This window comes from Hyperoodon ampullatus (genome assembly GCF_949752795.1).
Source record: "Hyperoodon ampullatus genome assembly, chromosome: X".
Classification (NCBI taxonomy): domain Eukaryota; kingdom Metazoa; phylum Chordata; class Mammalia; order Artiodactyla; family Ziphiidae; genus Hyperoodon; species Hyperoodon ampullatus.
Genome location: NC_136913.1, coordinates 115,072,292 through 115,094,766, shown reverse-complemented (window position 1 = coordinate 115,094,766; position 22,475 = coordinate 115,072,292). Strand labels below are relative to the sequence as shown.

Sequence of the window (22,475 nt, the reverse complement as noted above, 5' to 3'; positions counted from 1 at the left end):
TTCTTAGATAGCTTGGAGGGGATGGAGTTATACAGCAACCTGCATTTTAGCTCACTTTGTGGCTACATGAATTTAGATCTAGAAAGTGAACAGAAACTATTTTGGTAACCCTTTAGACCAACGGCAAGGAATTGTTTTACCTTCAGAACAAATAAAAATTAGGAAAAGAGTAAAGTAGCAATTGAGGGATTAGGAAAATTACTGCAGCAAGTAATAGCTTGATGTTGCTCCCCAATATTAGAATTACATCAAGTGTTTGATGTAATACTGATGAAAGCCCCCACCCACCCCACATATTGATCCTTTTTACTTTGAAAACTGAAGCTTGCTTTTTTATTTTAAGTTTCTTTTTTTTTTGGCTGCGTTGGTTCTTTGTTGCTGCGTGGGCTTTCTCTAGTTGTGGCCAGCAGGGGCTTCTCATTGCGGTGGCTTCTCTTGTTGCAGAGCACGGGCTCTAGGCACTCGGGCTTCAGTAGTTGTGGCTCGTGGGCTCTAGAGCGCAGGCTCAGTAGTTGTGGAGCACGGGCTTAGTTGCTCTGCGGCATGTGGGATCTTCCCGGACCAGGGCTTGAACCTGTGTCTCCTGCATTGGCAGGTGGATTCTTAACCACTGCACCACCAGGGAAGTCCAAAGCTTGCTTTTTCTTAAAAAAAGAAAAAATAAAATTTATCTCAGAAGAGTTAGATTTCCAGAATTTGCGAGGATAGCCCAGAGCTTTCCTATACCCCAAACCCAGTTTCCCCTATTATTAATATCTTACATTTCTGTGATACATTGTCAAATTGATAAACCAATATTGATGCATTATTGTTAACGAAAGTCTATATCTTTTTTTTTTTTTTTTTTTTTTTTTTTTTTTTTTTTTGCGGTACGTGGGCCTCTCACTGTTGTGGCCTCTCCCGCTGCGGAGCACAGGCTCCGGACGCGCAGGCTCAGCTGCCATGGCTCACGGGCCCAGCCGCTCCGCGGCATGTGGGATCCTCCCGGTCCGGGGCATGAACCCGTGTCCCCTGCATCGGCAGGCGGACTCTCAACCACTGCGCCACCAGGGAAGCCCGAAAGTCTATATCTTATTCCGATTTCCTTAGCTTTTTTTTTAACTAACAGTTTCATTGAGGTATGATTCATATCCCAAACAATTCACCCATTTAAAGTATACAGTGGCTTTTAGTATACTCACAGAATTGTGCATTTATCACCAAAATCAATTTTAGAACAGTTTCATTATCCCAGAAAGAAATCTCATACCTTTTAGCTGTAACCCCTCCCTTACTTTCCATCCCCCTGCCCACCACCCTCCCCTCTCAGCCCCAGGCAACCACTAATCCACCTTCTGTCTGTATAGATTGACCAAGGCTGGACATTTCATGTAAATGGTATCATACAATATGTGGACTTTTGTGAGTGGCTCCTTACTTAACATGGTATTTTCCAGATTTCACCATGTTGGAACATGTTTCAGAAGTTCATTCCTTCTTATGGCTGAATAACATTTCATTATTCAGATACACCTCATTTTGTTTATCCATCCATTGTTGGACATTTGGCTATTTTGAATAATGCTGCTATGAACATTTGCATGTAAGTTTTTGGGTGATTTCCTTCGTTTTCCCCTAATATCTTTTTCTGTTCCAGGATCCCAGCCAGGGCACCACATTATATCTCGTCATCATGTCTCCTTAGGCTCCCAAGGCTTTTCTTTTGAAGGCCCTTTAAATAAATGTCTGTACTTACTTGTCATCAGTTCCCCATCACTTATGCATGCCACTGAACTCCTAATTGATAATGCTGTCTTTTCTGGCTATCTTTATTCCCCTGAATTCTGCCTCCAATAAGAAATTTCCCTGAAGTAGCTGGAAGAAAGAAGGTGCTGCTCTCCTGGCCCCTCTGCCTCACCTAGTACAAGTCATCAGAAAAGTCTCTTCCTGGAGAACTTCATTCAGTAGCTTATCAGTATAATAGATGCTCTTCATTTTTGTCTTGGTTTTGTAATTGCACTGTATTCATAATGCTTCCTTCTTTACAAAGGGCTTCTTTAAGAGCCTACAGTGAATCATGTAGAGCTGGGACTCAAACCCATATTTCTTACTCCCCAGATCAGTCTTCTTATCCCCAGACTACCATTAGGCCTACAGAATAAAAGACACAGATAGTATCAAGTATTTGGAAGCTTTTTAAATTCACTTCTTTAAGACACCTTGTCAAGAGCTAAGTATCCATAAACTTCACCAAGGAGGTAAAAGAATTATATGTGAGAACTACAAAACATTAATAAATGCATTGAAGATGATGCAAAGAAATAAAAAGATATCCCATGCTCTTGGATTGGAAGAATTATATTGTTAAAATGGCCATACTATCCAAAGCAATCTACAGATTTAATGCATTCCCTATCAAATTACCTATGACATTTTCCATAGAACTAGAACAAATAATTCTAAAATTTATATGGAACCATAAAAGACCCAGAATTGCCAAAGCAATCCTGAGGAAAAAGAACAAAGCTGGAGGCATAACCCTCCCAGACTTTAGACAATACTACAAAGCTACAGTAATCAAAACAGCATGTTATTGGCACAAAAACAGACATACGGCTCAATGGAACAGAATAGAGAGCCCAGAAATAAACCCACACACCTATGGACAACTAATCTTCGACAAAGGAAGCAAGAATACACAATGGGGAAAAGACATTCTCTTCAGCAAGCAGTGTTGGGAAAGTTGGACAACCACATGCAAATCAAAGCTAGAACACAGCCTCACACCATACACAAAAATAAATTCAAAATGATGAGACACCATAAAACTCCTAGAAGAGAACAGCAAAACATTGTCTGACATAAATCGTACCAATGTTTTCTTAGGTCAGTCTCCCACGGCAAAATTTTGCTTATAAAAGCAAAAATAAACAAATGCAGCCTGATGACACTTAAAAGCTTTTGCACAGCAAAGGAAACCATAAACAGAATGAAAAGACTGGGAGATAATATTTGCAAACGATGCGACCAACAAAGGCTTAATTTCCAAAATATAAAAACAGGTTCTACAATTTAATAACAAAAAACCAAACAACCCAATTAAAAATAGGCAGAAGACCTAAACAGACATTTCTCCAAAGAAAACATACAGATGGCCAGTAGGCACATGAAAAGATACTCATCGTCTCTAATTATTAGAGAAATGCAAATCAAAACTACAACGAGGTACCACCTCACACCAGTCAGAATGGCCATCATTAAAAAGTCTACAAATAGGGGCTTCCCTGGTGGCGCAGTGGTTGGGGGTCCGCCTGCCAATGCAGGGGACACGGGTTCGTGCCCCGGTCCCGGAGGATCCCGTATGCCGCAGAGCGGCTAGGCCCGTGACCCATGGCCACTGGGCCTGCGCGTCCGGAGCCTGTGCTTCGCAACGGGAGAGGCCACCGCAGTGAGAGGCCCGCGTACCGCAAAACAAAACAAAAAAACAACTACAAATAATAAATGCTGGAGACGGTGTGGAGAAAAGGAAACTCTCCTGCACTATTGGTGGGAATGTAAATTGGTGCAGCCACTATGGCAGACAGTATGGAGGTTCCTCAAAGAACTAAAAATAGAGTTGCCATGTGATCCAGCAATCCCACACCTGGGCATATATCCAGAAAAAGATGAAAACTCTAATTCAAAAAGATACCTGCACCCCAGTGTTCATTGCAGCACTATTTACAATAGGCAAGACATGGAAGAAATTCAAGTGCCCATCAACAGACGATTGGCTTAAGAAAATGTGGTGGATATAGATAATGGACTATTACTCAGCCATTAAAAAGAATGAAATAATGCCATTTGCAGCAAACATGGATGGGCCTAGAGATTATCATACTAAGTGAAGTAAAGTAAGTCAGAAAGAGAAGGATAAATACCATATGATATCACTTATATGTAGAATCTAAAAGATGACACAAATGAACCTACTTGTGAAACAAAAACAGACTCACAGATGTGGAGAACAAACTTGTGGTTGCCAAGGGGGAAGGAGGGATTGGGAGTTTGGGATTAGCAGATGCAAACTATTATATATATAGAATGGATAAACAACAAGGTCCTACTCTATAGCACAGAGAACTATATTCAATATCCTGTGATAAACCATAATGGAAAGGAATATGAAAAGAATATATATATATATATATATATATACACACAACTGAGTCACTTTGCTGTACAGCAGAAGTTAAACACAACATTGTAAATCAACTCTACTTCAAGAAAATAAAATTTTAAAAAACACACACAAAACAGGAGCTAAGTTTTCTCCAAATCCCTTTCTGCATGAAAGGCCATTGCAAAATCGAATCTCTTACATTGGCAGTTTTCCTAAGCGCTTTCCAGTCTGTTATTCTCAAATGCCCCTCACTGCAGCCCCCACCCTTAGGGTGCACTTCGTGTGTCTCTTCTTTACCAAAGGTATTTGGTTGCATTTTTGGTAAAATGAGTTGGGCTACAGAGAATGTTTGCTGTCCAAATCGTGCTGGTGCAGGCATGCCTGGGTTTTCTGCATTGTGTCCCATAAAAATTTCTGGCTGCTGTTTCCTCCATTTAGGACTCTGGAGGAGTAATCCTGAAGACATTTACTTTATCTCCCACAGGTATAGAAAGCTGACAACCTAGCGGTAACTACAAGTAGTCCTCTATCATCATCTCCCCCAAAATGTGTGAGAATCTGAGAAACATTTTCTTGGCTTCTACTTGGACTTCAAAATGAAGTTACAGATAAATTGGGAGATTGGGATTGACATATATACACTAATATGTATAAAATGGATAATTAATAAGAACCTGCTGTATAAAAAACCAAAGTACATGTATGCTTTAATAAACGTAAAATGTGGAAATATTACTGAAAAAAATAAATTGGGGGTATAGTGGTGTATCAGGGAGAATCTTATTATAAAATACGTTAATAATGTCCCCTTACTCGTCTTTTACATGACACTGACAGAAAATGTCCTTTTATGTAAAAAAGACATGAATCTGGATGTTATTTTAAATGCATCTTCAATAAAATATGATACCAAGCTGAAAAAAAAATGAAGTTACAGTTAGAAGTAGTTACGTTGATAGTAAATAGGCTGGGAGCTGGCCTGAGAATGTAACCATCATCTATAACATTTTCTATGGGCAGGTGGGTTATGAGTAACTGGAAATAAATGGACATTATCTGCACCCCATCTGTACATCATAGCCAGCCTTTGGTGAGAGGAAGAAATGAAATAAAATGAGAAAGCACAGTTCTACAGATTGCCTGCCGCAGAGCCCTGTTAAAGGATGGACTAGATTCCTCATATTCACTGCCTGCTTCTTTAACTATTGAGTTGAAGTGCTTCAAAAAAAAAAAAAGGAGCCAATCCACACACTCGGCAGGATTGAGTAGTAATTTATTGTGATTGTCTTTGTTCAGCTTTGAAAAACGAAGGCATTGATATTAAGACTAAAGGGAAATTACACAGAGCTGGTGTGACTGAAAAAAGTTTGGCTCTTTCGAGTGATTTTTTTGTTTTTAATGCCACAGAGTTAAGCTTTAAAAGCACGCTTCATTGACTCTCATCCAAGCCTCCGAGGACAAGGCTAAGGGACCTTTTTTCTTTTGAGGGCCACTGACCCACAAAGAAAAACCCTAATCGAGGGCCATATACAAAAAGCAACTTAATTTAGGTGCTTTCTTAGAAATCCATAAAGCCTTCAATTCACCTGCTTTTAAAATTAAGAACAGGGAACTCTCAACAAGTATAACAAACAAAAAAATACTTCGGTTTCACATTATGTGCAGTTAGAAGAGGTGGAGTGTGGTAAGAGAGAACAGGATGAGCAGAGTGAAAAGAGAGTGGAAAGCAGACAGAAGAGGGCCATGGAGAAGAACACAGAAGGTCCCGGAAGCAGGAGGTTGAGTTAGCGAAATAGAGGAGGCAAATGATGGTTGTAGATCATAACCCCCTGTTGACTCAAACCATTGGATGAACTTCAATTCCCGGTTCTTCTGTGGCTCTAATGCTTCAGCCTTTCAAACTAGAATTCTTCAGGAAGGGTACGTATCAGAATCCTCTAGGGCCACCCCCCACCTTTTTTAAATGCATGAGCTCACCGCTTCCCCTGCAGTGGCTGTCATCTTCCTGTCCCACATTGGATCCTGTCATCCCTGTGCTCAACGCTTTCAGCCTAAAGAACGAATTGTGACATCCTTCTTAAATAAGAAGTATACAGGATCACCAGGTTGAGAGATCTCCAGAAACAAAAAGCATGTCTCATTCAGACACAGCATTTTAAATTTATTTATTTATTTATTTGGCTGTGTTGGGTCTTCATTTCTGTGCGAGGGCTTTCTCTAGTTGCGGCGAGTGGGGGCCACTCTTCATCGCGGAGCGCGGGCCTCTCACTGTCGTGGCCCCTCTTGTTGCGGAGCACAGGCTCCAGACGCGCAGGCTCAGTAGCTGTGGCTCACGGGCCCAGTTGCTCCGTGGCATGTGGGATCTTCCCAGATCAGGGCTCGAACCCGTGTCCCCTGCATCGGCAGGCAGATTCTCAACCACTGCGCCACCAGGGAAGCCCCCAGACACAGCATTTTAGAAGCAGTCTCCAACAGGCAAAATGGAATGTCTTTCCATTGATAACGTATGCCCTGGCTTTTAATCATAGAACTCATTTTTGGTGTTACAGTAGAAATATTCAAGTTTTTAAAATCAAATGAGTTGCTCGAGTTCTTAGTACAGTGCAGAGCTGTAGTTTCATTTTCAGATGCACCAAGACTTGTCCCCTTTTCCTTCCTAGTAACTTCTCATCAGCGGAAACTGGTTATGGCACTGAATCCCCACTGGCCCATGTGTGGCTTGGGATTTAATTCATAAGTGTGTCTTGGACAGGGCTTTTGGCAAGAATGCCAGATTACATTTTCAAGGAATGCTTTTTAGAAACACAGACAGAATACGTGGTGTATGCAAGGCTCAAATGGGCAAAAGTGGCCCATTGGAGTGGCTTGTTTGCACTCGGGAAGATGACTTTGCCAGCAGATACATTAGCCAGGTATCTACCCTGTTGTCACCCTTTCCACAAGGCAAGGCTTTACCATTAGAGTCTTCCTGTAAAGATTTTATCTGTAACATGGAAGTGGACTCTTTTTCCTTAGTTTTTGCCAAAACAAATAAATATGCTCCAGTGTTCAGATATCAGCAGGTCTCCCGAAGGTCCTGCTGAGGGCCTCTTGGTGGGTAGGTGGTGGGTGGAGTGCACAGGCCTTTTGTTTAGCTGCTGGCTAGTTCAGTCGGTCACCAGTAAAACTTTAATTGCTGTGACCCATTTTTGAAGGGTGTTTGTTCAGTGCCAAAAATTTAAAACTCTCAACATCTAGCACCTTCTTATATGTAGAAAAGTATTATTTCCTGCTGTCTCTTCGAATTTTCTGTCTCTAGGTTCTGTGTGTGTGTCTGTGCATATGTGCATTGGAGGTGCAAAAAAGGGTGCTTTTTTCCTTGGTCATAGATGCCTATTTTGATAAGATCCATGAATGACCCTTTCGTTTATTGTATGTGTGAACCATGTTAAGATTAGGTGAATATAGATTCGCTTCCAGACTCTGAACTGTTTTGCCTTGGAAATTCAGTGCATTACCACAATCGAATCTTTGCAGGGGCTTGAAAACCAGCCTGTGATTAATTTTAGCCTGTGAAAATCTTTAAAAAGTAGCTGATCTCTTATTATAATTCACATACCTAGTTCTGTACGTCCTAAGTTCTCATTGTGAGCATTTCAGTTAATTTTCTTTGTGGTGTGTGAGAGTGATATGGATTCTTTAATACAGCTACATCGAGTACTGTACTAGTTGGGGGTCCTTTATATTACTTTATGTATTAAGATTGTGTTTGGGGAGATCCTCAACCCTGAAACCAGGAGACAACTAGGTATCTCTTTGTTAGTTAGGTGTCCCAGTACCAAAGGCCTGCTGCGAACTTGTTAAGCCAGTCAAGAGGCAGTTTTGTTTTTGGTTGTAACAAGATGTTTCCAGAAAACTAAGCTTCTTCCACTAATGAGATCTAAGATGTTCTGCAACCTCACAGCTCTAAACTCTTTCACATTCTTCCCTGTGCCTGCCCCCCACCCCCACCGCCTTTGTTAGAATTATCGGTTAACCAAGGGTTTCAAAAATGCCAAATGAAGCATTTAGCAGTTTCTGGATGAGGAAGTTATTTGAAGAATGTTTCCCTTCTCCCCTTCTTTAAAAGTCCTTTAATGCTGCATATCCATTTTTGTCTGGCAATGACACTCTCCCTACTTTTGAATTGCCAGGAAGGAAGAATGATCAGGAATATATCTGATTATGTAATTATTTGCATCTGTGCAGTTGACAGTACTAGTGTTCGTCAAATAAATTGCCAACACCATGTTATTTGAAATCCACCCCCTCCACAAAACTACTTTGGTATCTGTCCGAAGTGAAGACTTATTTCCTCTAAGCACTCACAGCCAAGAAGCAGCAATGGCCGTCGGCTCCTGGCCCAGTTCATGTCCATGATTAGTGTTGTTAAAAAGATTTTGCTCTTCATTCCTCCTCCCTTGATTTATTACACACACTTACTATTGATAGGTTCATATGTCTTCAGTATACACCTTCCTGAGTTCCTGAGACCTTAGATCTTTTCAGACCCCTTTTGCAGTTCATGGAACATGAACTGCAATAACAGAAGGAACAGTGAAGGTGAATCCTTATAAACATCTGTAGAAAATGATGCGAGGGCTCCTGTACCCCACAAATGAATATTGGTGTGACTAATGTGATAGTGCCTGGTGGGGTTATTTTTGAGTGGCGCCGTATCTCTTGGTCATTATGAGGGAGAGGCGTGGTCTGTCCAAAGCACAATTTTTGGTCTGTGACAGAGGAGGAACAGGCAGAAGCTCTCCAAACTCTCAGGTCCAAACCACAAACAGAATGCCGTTGGTGTCAGGGAGGCAGATGGTCTGCATGTCTTTGACATTTTCTTGGCCCTTAGGGCTACCTAAAGGCGACATTTACTGGAAGCCATTCATCTGTATTTGGACAAGTGGCTACACTGCACACAATCATAAAGGTCAATATTATAGTGTCTAACATCTGTACAGAAGATGCTGGACAAGAAAATCTTAAAACTGAGAATCATTTAACGTCCCCCTTTGTGACTTACCATAGACTCAAATCCCAGAGTGGACTCCATTCTTTCTTCTTGGCTGACAACTCCTTGAAATGCATTTATCCCTTTGCTTTGTTTGCCACATCAATTGCTTATATGTTTGCTCAGTTTTTGGTTGTTGTCACATATTTTACAAATCATTCTTCATTAATGGTACCCTCTCTTGTAGTGTAAACTCTCAAAGCTAGAAAAACTATGTCTCATTTGCATGACTTGCACAGTATTTAGCATAAAATCTCGAAGAATTTATGCGAGCTTTCTGTTGATATTGAATGATACTCTCTTTACTGGCCACACCGATTTTTCCTGTATGATAACAATCTTCCTGATTGGAAAGTTCTTTTGTCTTTTGGAGATGGCTTCATTATCTTATTTTTCCGAGAAGGAAATCAATATTTTCAGTATAATGAAACTTTTTAGGTAATGCATGATGCCTGGGCCTTTGCAGGAACATCACGGAGAGAAATGAAGCCAAGCATGTGCACCTAAATCAGACTCTTCCGTTTTGGACTTGATGAATGATGATGGAGATTGATTGTCCTACATTCTATCTTCCAGGTGATCATTTGAAGATTTGTCCCCAGGGCTATACCTGCTGCTCCCAAGAGATGGAGGAGAAGTACAGCCTGCAAAGTAAGGATGATTTCAAAAGTGTGGTCAGTGAACAGTGCAATCATTTGCAAGCTGTCTTTGCGTCCCGTTACAAGAAGTTTGATGGTATGTATTGGAACTTTGGTCTACGTAAGTGTAGATATTTGCTTTGTTCTTGAATTCTTTTTTTCTTTTTGCCATGCGGCTAGCAGGATCTTAGTTCCCTGACCAGAGATTGAACCTGGGCCACAGCAGTGAAAGCGCCGAGTCCTAACCACTGGACCGCCAGGGAACTCCCTTGAATTCATCTTATACCTTTTAGTCAAGTCACATCTACGAGCTGCCAGTGAAGTTCGTACAGTTGCTTTTCCCAAGTGCCTTTCTTCTCTCAGTGTTCAAGTTTTCTCCCAAGAGGCTCTCCTGGCTGGACCCCAGGGGCAAGTTAGCCTTACAGCTTTATTGCTAGAATCCTTCCAGATACACTAGAATGTGTACGGTATGGTAGCCATTATGGAAATATGGTCACAGGGAGCCAAAAAAGAGATGAAAGTCGTTTAATTTAAATGCTTTCATTTATTTTCTTGGGTGAACACACAATAGTGTTGTTGACACAAGTCACTAAAGAAAAATCTTCCTAATAAAAAGCAGGCATCTGAAAACTTAGTCAAAATAACCACAGAGATTCTGCAGATGCTGGACTTCAAATTAAATTTCAAAATGGATCCCTCAAAGCCAACTAGAATTCCTAGAAGCCCTGTAGAACACAGGATTAAAGCTCATGCGGCAGTGACCATGCGGCAGTGACCCAGAGGTAGCGCCTGGGCTCCAGTCTTCATTAAGTTCAGCACCATCCCTGGCCTCATTTTAGCTGAAGCTTTGGTCGATCCACGTTAAAGCCACAAGAAAAGCCATTTCAGTCCCCTGTGCCAAACACAGATTTTCACATGCACACTTTCTTTTCAGAGTGAAGAAATAGACAATCTGAGCCAGAAGAGAGGCACTTCAGTCATATCTGAAGCAATGTAATAGATAACAGACTTTCAAAACTAGAGTATGGGGTCCAAACACCTCAGGATTCCTTTCTCTGGTGCTGTTCACGCAGTTTGCAGGTCATTATGAAGTAGATTTAATTTTAATAGGAATGATTTCCTTTGTACCTGTTGTAAAGGCCATTCTAATTACATAGTACCTTTGAAGCATGCTTTCCCTGACATTCTGTGTGGTGAAGAAGTACAAGGCAAATTTTTGAGACGTGAAATGTCTTTGAGCATTTCTGCAAAGGGCTCATTACCATGGTGAGAAGTGGGATTAAATTAGATTTGATCTAGCTGATAAGGCAGCCCCCAGCTAAAGAACAGGTTGTATTTCAAATGTTGCCTTTGAGATTCGTTATTTGAAACTGATAACTGATTTAATAAGTGTTAGTCAGTTCCCAGGCTAGACGACAAAAGCATATTTATATATATGTTTTTTATAAATTTATTTATTTTTATTTACTTATTTTATTTTTGGCTGCGTTGGGTCTTCGTTGCTGTGCGCGGGCTTTTCTCTGCTTGCGGCGAGAGGAGGCTACCTACTCTTTGTTGCGGTGCGCGGGCTTCTCCTTGCAGTGGCTTCTCTTGTTGTGGAGCACGGGCTCTAGGCGTACGGGCTTCAGTAGTTGTGGCACGTGGGCTCAGTAGTTGTGGCTCGCGGGCTCTAGAGTGCAGGGCTGAGTAGTTGTGGCACGTGGGCTTAGTTGCTCTGCGGCATGTGGGATCTTCCCGGACCATGGCTCGAACCCATGTCCCCTGCATTGGCAGGCGGATTCTTAACCACTGTGCCACCAGGGAAGCCCCAACAAAAGCATATTTAATTTGTAATGTAGTTGAACTAAAATTTTCCATGTAGTGTACCATTTATTGTGCCCATTTCCCCCAATGCTTTGTATGTGGAGTTGTGTTTAGTCTTCATCTCCTTTCCCTGCATGGATGGAAATAATTTATGTATCTATATATCCTGTTTATTATTCTGTAATCCCCAATGCACAGGCTGTTAACTATGTTAACACCACGTGAAGATGAGTGTTATTGGCAAAAGACATCATTAGACCACCTCTGTCTCTTGGTCACTAAATTATCAGTATGATTATTGGAAAGAATGGTATTCTTTTTTTTTTTTTTTTTTTTTTTTTTTTGCGGTATGCGGGCCTCTCACTGTTGTGGCCTTTCCCATTGCGGAGCACAGGCTCCGGACGCGCAGGCTCAGCGGCCATGGCTCACGGGCCTAGCCGCTCCGCGGCATGTGGGATCTTCCCAGACCGGGGCACGAACCCGCATCCCCTGCATCGGCAGGCGGACTCTCAACCACTGCGCCACCAGGGAAGCCCAAGAATGGTATTCTTGACTATGGCGTTTCTCATTCAAGACAGTAACTGAAGCAATTTCTTTTCCTTTGAGGAGAAAACTTAGAGAGATAATAAGACAGTCATCTTTGAAAACTTGAGATGCTGATATTTTAAAATTACCACTTGGGGGTTTAATAATGGAACTTAGAAGGGAAAATTCCTGCTCTTTAGAAATGTTTAGCGTGTCAGTAGCAAGATACAGTGGAGATGAGGCAGTTTCCAACTTCCAAGGTCACTGCCTCCAAATCACCCCATTTCTTCTTAGACGTGTCTCCTCCAGGTGTGGAGTGCACAGACATTTAGTGATTTCTCTTGCCAGTGGGCCTGGTAGTTTCACTGTTCTTTCCCCTTTTCACTCCCCATGGTTTTATAGCATTATTCATGTGATTCCAGTGTGTACTTTTTAAAAAGCCACACAGAGAAATTTTATCAGTAAGTATTAACATATGTTTTTTAAAAAAGGACAGAAAGGGGCTTCCCTGTTGGTGCAGTGCTTAAGAACCTGCCTGCCAATGCAGGGGACACGGGTTCGAGCCCTGGTCCAGGAAGATCGCACATGCCGCAGAGCAACTAAGCCCGTGCGCCACAACTACTGAAGCCCGTGCGCCTAGAGCCCATGCTCCGCAGCAAGAGAAGCCACCACAATGAGAAGCCCGCGCACTGCAACCAAGAGTAGCCTCCGCTCGCCACAGCTAGAGAAAGCCCACGTGTGGCAAAGACCCAGCGCAGCCAAAAAATAAAATTAAAAAAAAAAGGACAGAGAAAGTTTCTCTTGCCCTTCCCTACCAGACTTCACCTTCAATAAATGTGTTTAACGCTGTTTCTTTATCAGTTTCAAAACTGCCCATGAAAAATGATGATGAAACCCCAGCTTGTTTCTTCTGACTTCAAATTAGACTATGGCACAGACAATAAAGGTAGGGAGCATAGATTTAGATTTTTTTGAAGGAGTTGTAGCCTCAATGTGTCTGGCCTGGAGATCAGAACAGAGCTGGGATACTTTGCATATTTCCTCCAAGCTAGGCTTTCTGAGACAATTAACTGCTTTTATATGGTAAAATCTCAGTTGATTGGTATCCAACAAACCGTAATCCTCAAGTGGGTGCTGCATTTATTGATTGATTTTTAAGGTTGGCAATTATGACCTGCCAATACTCCACAAGGCCTAAAGACGATGTTGAGTGAAATTGTATAGGGGCTGTGGTGACTCTCAGAAATTCAAGAGTGGAGTGCTTTGGTCAAAGAATTGTCTAAGCTTTTATAAAAGCCAAACCCTGGGTTATTGATGTGAATGGAAGGGAGGAAGTTAGGCAGAGTAACAAGATGGCGACTGGAGAACCAAAATGGGGCAGCAAGGTGGCATAAGGAAGGCTGGGGATAAGTACTGAGGAAATAGCAAAGGACTCATGGGAACACAGGAGGTCAAAGTACTTCAGAGGAGCATCTTTTGCCATCTCCAAGCTTACAGTATAACTTCGAAGTGGTGATCCTGAGCTCAGGCAACTTCATCTGTCATCAAAACTTCAGTCATGTTTATGAGATACCACTTCTTTCTAAGGCAGGAACAAGGTTTTGTATTTTTTTAAATAAACTTTCAAATAAAAATAAGGTTTCAAGGCTTTTAGGGAATTAGCCTTCTTTTACCAGAAAGCATCCCATTATCATACTGCCTCCATGAGCTCTGGTCAGTCTGAGCGCCAGAGTTGGCATTTTGGAGTCAGTTAGTCCACTTATCTCTAAGGTCCTTTTTGTTCTACACATGTAACTTTCTATTGTTTGCACCTCTAAAGAGACTATCCAGTGTATAAACCAGTTTTTAAGTTGTAAACTATGTGCACGTGTGTGTGTTTTCAGACCTGGCTGAAGTACAGAAGAACTTCCTTAGGCAGCACCTCCCCCCTCCCAATTCTCAGATTTCCCATATTTTACACCTGTGCCTCTGAGTTTACGGACTCACCTCTTCATTTTCTTACACGTTAATCTTCTTCATCTAATCTTTGACTTAGACTATTCAATACCAGAAATCGACTGTCCTGGGCTAGAGACATAGAGTCAGAAAACTTTAATGACAGAGCTAGTTGCTCCCCCTCTTGGCCAGTTTTGGGAATTTTTCTTTTTTTTTTGAAGTAGAGCTGCTAATTAACATAGCTGAATCAGTTATCTCATGAATATGCTAATCAGATACTCCGTTCAGGGGGCTTTGAAAGAATTGCTTGGCAAAAGGAATAGAAATAATAGAAGTGCGGCATAATCCGTGTTTGGGGACCACAACATAAAGACCCGCCCCAAAATGTCGCATTTTGCGAGAGACTAGTTGTTTTTAAAAGAATCAGAGCGAAATCAAACAACCCAAATAGATTAAGAAGATTAGAGCTGCCATGTTAAATATATTTCTGAATTACATAGTAAAAATGATGTTAACAACTACAAAGATAGATTATTGCTTGCAAACTCCCCGAATCAAATTATTTGCTAGGTGTTTTTGCATGTTATAAAAGAAATTTTAAGAAAATAGTGATGTTGTCTGATGCTAGTCCATTGGGAAGACTACTTTCATTTGCCATTGTAGGAGCAAATGTAGCAACTTTGCCCAGGAGGCAGAGCCCACCGAGTTGTCAGCCTGTTTCTGCTGTGAACCCACTGTGACCTGGGGCAATTAACTGGTCTCAGTTTTCCCATCCATAAAATCAAGGGGTTGAGCTGGATGCTCTCTAAAGACCCTTTCAATTCTACAAATTCTGTGAATCTTCTCAACATGTGACTAGACCAGCTGCTTCAGTGAAAGGTCTTACAAGATGTTAATTAGGCGTCTGCATGGTCCCCTCTATTTTCCTCCTATCATTTCTTAACCCTCCGCTACTTTCACTGGGTCTTTGAAAACCCTCCCATGAGCCTGAAGCTTGTTAACTCGAATAATAGTAGAAATGTTCTGAATTAGCTTAAAACGCACATAAAAGAAATAATTGTCCCATCTATCTGAAGAGTGCTTCATGTCCTGCCTTTGTGAAATGATAGAAAACAAGGGGGCTGGAGAGCTTAAGGGAAAGGGTGGCCACTCTTCATATTGAGCCAAATTTCTGTTTTAATCAGTGACTAAAAATTCTCCATGGTTCATCCTGGCCATTACCTCATTAGGCCAGTAGGCTCAGCAGTGTGGAGACTCAGCAAGTTGAAGGCATTTGAACTCCCATGCCCATGAAAGACAAATATAGCCAACTAAGCTTCATGGCTGTTGGCTAAGCTGAAGGTTTTGGAATTTTCCTGACCCCTGACTGCAAGTATTTTTCAACTGCACGGTTTTCTTATTGTCCTTTGCATGGCCATACTGACTTCGTACAGACCTCCCGGGTCTTTAGTTTAAGTCTTCGACATCCTCAAGATAAATGTGTCATAGAAATGTGTGACGTACATACAACATACGGTTGTTTTTTAATCCTTACCTCAGATATCATTCATTAAGATGTCTTTTTTAAATTTGTTGCTTTTTTAAACCTCTACTACAGTGCGGCAGGTAGGATAAGTAGCCACAGAAGTACAGAAAAAGACATGAGGCCTCTGACCTTCCTGCAAATGCAGTGTTCCTTCCAGATCATACTATGGGTGTTTGATTTGGTTGGAAAGCACTGCTACTCTGTGCTTTACAATTCTATTTTCCTTCTTTTTTTTTCTTTCCATGCAAAAGAGACTAAAACACTGGGTATTTTTGCTAATTCTTTGATAATCTCTGTGAAACATGATGAGAACGAGCCACTGCCAGCTTACTGGAATCAAATCAAGAGCTCAGATAAAACACACACTTTTCTGTATTGACAAAGGTTTTCTGCCTTTTGAGTTGTTATCTCAGGTGTGGCCAGTTGTGGCTCTAGCATTGGCCGTCTCATTGAAAATGCTTGTGCAGCTTCCAGGGAGCCCTGAGCACACTCCCTTTGGGCCTCTGCTATTAGCTGTGGCTTCTTAAAGAAGGCGTGGTGTCAGCAAGAAGCAGCCGATCTGTTTGGAGGCGAGTAAATACACAGAAGAGCTTCAGCTGAATTGCTTTTATCTATTTTTTGGTTCATTGTACTTTGAGCCTGGGAGTTGAGAGCCTTGTTGATCATCTCTGCTCACCCTTTTTCCATGCGTCTGTCTGTCCCAGCAAAGAAAGGGGCTTATTTGATCTAGCAGTGACTCTGACTGAGAGAATTCCCAAGCCAGTCAGGCCTTTCTTGTTCATTGTCCTGGCCCATTTCTATTGTGCACAAAGCACGCGGGGTCTCTCTCTCTGTATCTCTCTCTCTCTCTCTCTCTCTCTCCCCCTCTCCCTCTCCCTCCCTCTCCCCCCTCCCCCTCCCCCTCCCCCCATTCCCTCAAGAATCTGAAGCTCTTCATAATACAGAGGACTGGAGCAGGGAATGCTACATGGGCATACCTTTTTTGGAGGTCAGTTTGGCAGTGTATCAGAGGTGTCATATAGCTTCATTCATACCCTTTGACTCAGTAACTGTACTTCTAGGTTTTGATCTCAAGGAAAGAAAGATCTGCATACAGATTTATATACAAGAATGTTCATCACAGTATTACTTGTAATAATGAAAAATAGGAAATTATCCTAAATGTCCCATAATGATTACATTATGATCTGTTCATATGGTGTCATAGTATGTAGTTGTTAAAACTGATGTTTCTGAAGGCTTTTTAATCACATCGCAACTGCTAACCATACAGTGTTACATGAGAACAGGGTATAAATACAGTATGACCTCAACCATGTGACAATACATACCTTCACAGAAAAAGCAGGAAAGAAATTCAATAAACCACTGTTGTTCTCTTAATGGTGGGCTTATGGGAATTTTTGTTTTCTTCATACCTTGCCATATTTTTCAAATTGCTGCAATTTGAAAGGAATACTTTATAGGGAAAAACGGTATTTTTAAACGAAAAATGTAAGAACTGCTTTGGTGTTGTTTTGCCATGTTTGGGGTTTTTTTTTCAGTATTACAGTGCTCACTGTAGACAGTTTGGAATAAGTAGAAAAAAATGCGTCGAAGCCTCCAGCATTTAAGTCGGATGAATAGAATAAAGGGAAATAAGTCATTTTTGAAAGCATGAGATAGATTACTTTTCCTATTAGATTACTTTTCCTATGGTGTCACTGCAAAATTGGGGTGAACTAAATTGAGAAACATTGAAAAAAATTACGCCGATTCCCTAACACCCATCCAACACCACTGTATGCACCTCATCTTTTTTTTGGTCAGGTAGACAATGTATATACATACATACAAATCAGCATCATAACCGATTGTGCTATTTTGCATCCTGATTTTTCTCTTTATTAGATCATGAGCAGATAGACTGTATTATGAGGTTTGTGTATGAGGTCATGTAATAGGTCCACGTGGAGGTTAGTATATGGGGCACTTGGAACACTGCTTCAGCCTTGGAGCATTCTTTTCTTCCTTTTTTTTTTGGCTGGCCACGCGGCATGTGGGATCTTAGTTCCCAGATCAGGGATAGAACCCATGCCCCCTGAGGTGGAAGCATGGAGTCTGAACCACTGGACCACCAGGAAAGTCCCCTCAGAGCTTTCTTAAACATGCCCTCATGGGCCCTTCTCAGTGAGAAGGAATCCGGCTGTGCTAAAGAGACTTGGCTAGCTGGTGCTGGGAGTACCATTGCTAGAAATGGAATGTGGTCCAGGGGAAGGGACCTTTACCGTACTGACTGTGTGTCCCTGGCCAAGTTAGCCGAGAGAGAGAATTAGCATTCAAAATGCATTAACTACTAAAAGTAACCTTGGGAAGAAAGGGCTGCTCCTAAAGTGGCAGGGTCCCCCAGCCCCCTTTCATATGCTAACAGCCCCTAATAAGGGCCTCAGCTGGCACTGGCCTTCTCCTCCTAGGCGAGGACCATTGTTGGGCTACAGCTGATGATTGTTAGTCAAGTACACGTCCTTTTAGTACACCATGCCCTCCCTAGCAGGCACTCCTGAGGAAAGTGCCTGTTAGAAACTTAACACAGACTTGACCAAAAAAGCAAGACAGAGGAGGAGATAGTCTTTGGTTTCAGTCAGTAAAATGCTTGCTTAATTTCCTTTTGTTCCCCCCTTCCATTTGTAGGTGCTTATGTTAGCTGTTCTTCATCAAGTACTTGATCTTGGGTGAAAGAATGGATGGCTATAACTGAGTTTTCTTAACAGTGTGAGAAGTATGATTTGTAGCATGTACCAGGAGACTTCTTTCTTGGGAATTTTGTGGATGTGGTAACTTACTGTTTGCATGCCACACCAGGGCTGTGAAATACAGCCTTTACATTAAAGAGGAAATTAATCCTTATATGTAAAAGGTAGCTTCCTAATAATATAAATACAAGGGGGTAATTTATAGCACCAAGCAAATGGATTGAATAGAAAGGGCTTCCAGTCTCTTCAGATCACAGGTTAATTCTAGAATGCATTCTAGCACATTAATCAATAGACAGTCGATTGTTTATAAAGTAGTAGCTAATGGCATTTAATAGCAGAACTGAGGGTCTTTTGACCTGTTTCAAGAATTTTGAATGTTTATTTGATGCAAGACAAGTGGCGGGGGATAGAAGTTCCAGAAGTACATGATGTTCTTCTTTTTGTAAAAGACAGGATATTTACATAGAAAACTTTTATATGGAAAGGTTTTGCCTTTTCTCTCTAGTAGTTTTTCCCATGTTAAATTGGTACTACTGACATTAAGAATAATCAGATGTTAGAGCCGGAAAACACTCCCAATCTCCCAGTCTCCTAGGTCAACCCTTGCGTTGAGGTGCTTCTGGTAGGATGCAGATGAAATACATGGGGAGGGTGGAGCATTGACCTGCTGCTTAATTCTCAATTTTCCTTTCCCTGATTCTTTGCCTCGATCTTTTTGTATATACGCGTGCTATGTATGATACTCTGTGTTGTAATATCATGTAAAATCTCTTCCCTGGATTTCTTCATCCCCATGTTTTTCACCCAGGAGTTGCTCCACCCTCGTAGATGTCTGGGACGTTTCACAGAATTGGAAGCTAGAGCCATTAAGCATTTCCTTTGGCTGAATTGTTCCCAGTTTTATAAGGCCTTGGGTCTTCTTAACCATTCTTCAGCAGCTTTGGCTTAATTTATTTATTTATTTATTTATTTTTTGGCTTAATTTATATTCCCCCCAGATGGATAATATTTGACTCTGCCAAGAAGGATAAAAACCAGCCTTGAAAGGTTTTTTTTTTCTTTTTCAATAATTGTAGATATAAAGAAACTCTGAAGGTGACAGTAACATTATTTCACATATTATGAATAGTGTCCATTCATTGAGCAGCTATTGTGTGCTAGCCATTATCCATATGAGGTGAGCAGTAATAGCCCCATTTTATGGAAGAAGAAGCAACAGAGGCTCAGAGAGTTTAGATCTTCTGTCCCGTCAAGGTCACACAGCTCATAAATGAGAGGGCCCATGCTTTTCCCACTGTGTCATGCTGCTTTAGATCCTAGCACATTAAAGTGTTTATTTCCATTCCTATGTTGTGGTCATTCATGAGCCCAAGGCGTAGCAGTTGCTTCATCCTTGGAACATAAATCCTTAAGCCCCCAAACTGAAAATTGAAGGAGAAAAAAACCCTGCTCACAGACACCATATTTAAAATGCTTATAAACTGTCTCCTCTCTCACTTTTCTTTCAGACTCTCTGAGCAGCATTTTTCATGAATACAAGCAGTTGCTGCAAGGGAGATCTGAATTCCAGTTAAGTCAGCTTCTGATCCTGGTGGAACTCTGGTTTACACTGCTCCTGGCTGGTTCTCTCTTAGCCACCAGGTGTCTTATAATTGGTTTCAGGCATAATGTTTACAATGGGATGATTGCTAGGTGTCTCAGACCTGCGCAGTTTTTCTTCAGCAGTTAGGATCTGATTCTGAGTTCTGAATAATGGGGGGAAAAGTGGAGATGAGGTTTGCAGCGATGAATGAAGTTGCTCTTGGTGGCTGGGGACCAGGTCCTGAATGTCTAATTTGTGTTCTATCCCCCACTGTAGAAGGAAATGTGGGAAGAAAGGTGGGGAGGTGGGGAGGTTGAGGAATCTATAAGAACATATGAGAGCGACTAGTTTGATAGGAGAAATAGATGTAAAAGTTTTCCCCCCTTTTTTCTTACAGCAAATTATTATGCTTTGGTTGATATTGTACCTAATTGGTATGGATTTTAGAATTTAAATTATGTCTGCCATACTTAAAAGATCTGTGAGACAAAAAGCATAGGTAGAATAGTCCCATTTACCAGGGCCAGTAAGAACACGTCTAAGGAGAAATGAGTTTGGGTCTTTTGGTTCGCTTGGCTTTTGTTCTGTTGACTTTGCAGGTGAAATAGATGAATATTTAAAAAAAACTTGCTGTATGAAATGAAAGATTAAGGATTTTATAGATGGTTTAAAAATCTCTGGTGCCTCCGTAAAACCATGCGTGGAAAGTGGCGGGTATAGTAAAGGTGAATTGGATGGAGAAAATTCATCTTTCTAGAAATTTTCATTACCGTCTGTTTGGGCAGGAAGGTTAAGATGCATGGCAAAGCTGTGTGCTTTGATTTGAGCCTATACCAACCACTTAGTACATACTTGTCAAATTACATAGCTATTTGGAGAGACCAAATTAGCAGATTTTAACTCCTTATATCAGTTTTGTAGAATTTCTATATATAATCCACTCAGTGGAATTATATTTGCAACTTATACGGCCACACTAAAGAATCTTTTAAAATGTGAAGGAAAGGAAGTCAATTTTCTGAATGATTAAATGAATTAGAGTTTAATATGTATACAGCACCAAACTAAACTCTGAAAATGTAAGCTAACATCTCACACACACACACACACACACACACACACACACACACACAACCTTCCTAGCAGAACTTGAGTCCCAGGAAATAAAGTAAGGTCCATTGTGATATTGGACAGAGGGCATGCTGGGTTAAAATCAGTCCTGTTCTTCGTTGGATCATTGCTCTTGTACTTTGAAGTAGCTGTATTATATATAACTACACCGACCCATAGGCTGTTGACCTGAATGAGGATCTCTAAGAATGTTTTATTTTTTCCATAAAATGTTCAGTGTCTTAGCGTTTCTTTGACCTGGAACACTTTTAAGCCTAAAAAAATAGTGATATTTCATAGTGTTTTTCAGTTAAAACTGAACTCAACATGCCACTCTGCCCCAACCCTTAAAAAACAGCATTCATTAGAAATGCAAGTGAGTATTCAGAATTACTTATTTAATGAGTCATGAAAGCACAAGTCAAATAATTCTCAACATCCTGTTTCTACACTAAATTATGTGTGCCAATTTTATGAGCAATATAGTAAAAATCCAATCTAAGGAAGGACCTATGGTTTCCTTTGGAATGCGCTCTTTTGGATGGTGAAATATTAGTAGCACTGGATTGACACAAGGCTTCCATACTGATCTCAATAACCAGGCTTTATTTTTCCAGTATGTGAAAGCCAGCACCACTTGGCAAGGATGCTAGTGATTCAAGGACGGTACGGGAAGTGGACCAGATGACATTTAAGGTCTTTTCTCACCCTAAGATTCCACAACTTTGAAGTCTAGAAAAGTGCTGCCTGCATCTCGACTCTTAGTTGAGAGATACTTCCACACAAGAAAATTCATCCCCAAAACCTCTTTAAGAAATGACACCCAAGAATGCAACCAAAAATTTTAAACCCAATGTATTGGAAATATATTTTCCCCTAATTAAAACATTAGCCCTTACCCTGAATGCTTCACATTCAGCACAGTTCCCAGGTTGGTGCTGATTGCTAGTGAGAGGCAAAATGGGAGAAGTTTCATTGGCTAGAGTCTTGCTTCTCAAACTTTGGGGTATAGCAGAGTGCCTGCCAGATGGCTGGGTCCCACCCTCCAGAGTTTCTGATCCAGTAGGTTTAAGGTGGGGTCCAAGAACCTGTGTCCCAGTGGTGATGGTGTGTGCCCATGGAAGCACACTCGAGAACCACTTGGGGTTTAGAGAGAATCAGAGGCCTTCCCGGCTGCCTGATTTGAGTAACTCTTTTCATTTTCATTCCCCTAGCTCCTTATGTACTTTCTGGCCTCCTTCCAGGGAGAGAACTTTGGTAAAAACGCCAGGCTGTGCAGTTGTAATGGGGATTTCCCTTTCTCTTGCTGAAGAAAACCCAGGAAATAAAAGGCAAACGGTAGAGAATGGTTTTGTAGCGCTATTGCATTTTGAGAAGATCACTTAATGCTCTTCTGGCTTTGAAGGAGTTGTCTTATTTTCCTTTCTGTTCCATGTTCACTTGGAGCCA

General features: G+C 41.2%; 1 protein-coding gene across 1 annotated transcript in view; it reads left to right on the top strand.

Moving 5' to 3' along the window:
• The window catches only part of GPC4 (glypican 4), a gene marked incomplete at its 3' end in the record, with an annotated part of 107,590 nt that overhangs the window by 63,987 nt on the left and 21,128 nt on the right, over positions 1 to 22,475 (top strand). The window contains exon 2 of the mRNA XM_079727448.1: positions 9,750 to 9,908. Coding sequence (XP_079583574.1) covers positions 9,750 to 9,908 — 159 coding nt within the window. The remainder of the gene's footprint in view (positions 1 to 9,749; positions 9,909 to 22,475) is intronic.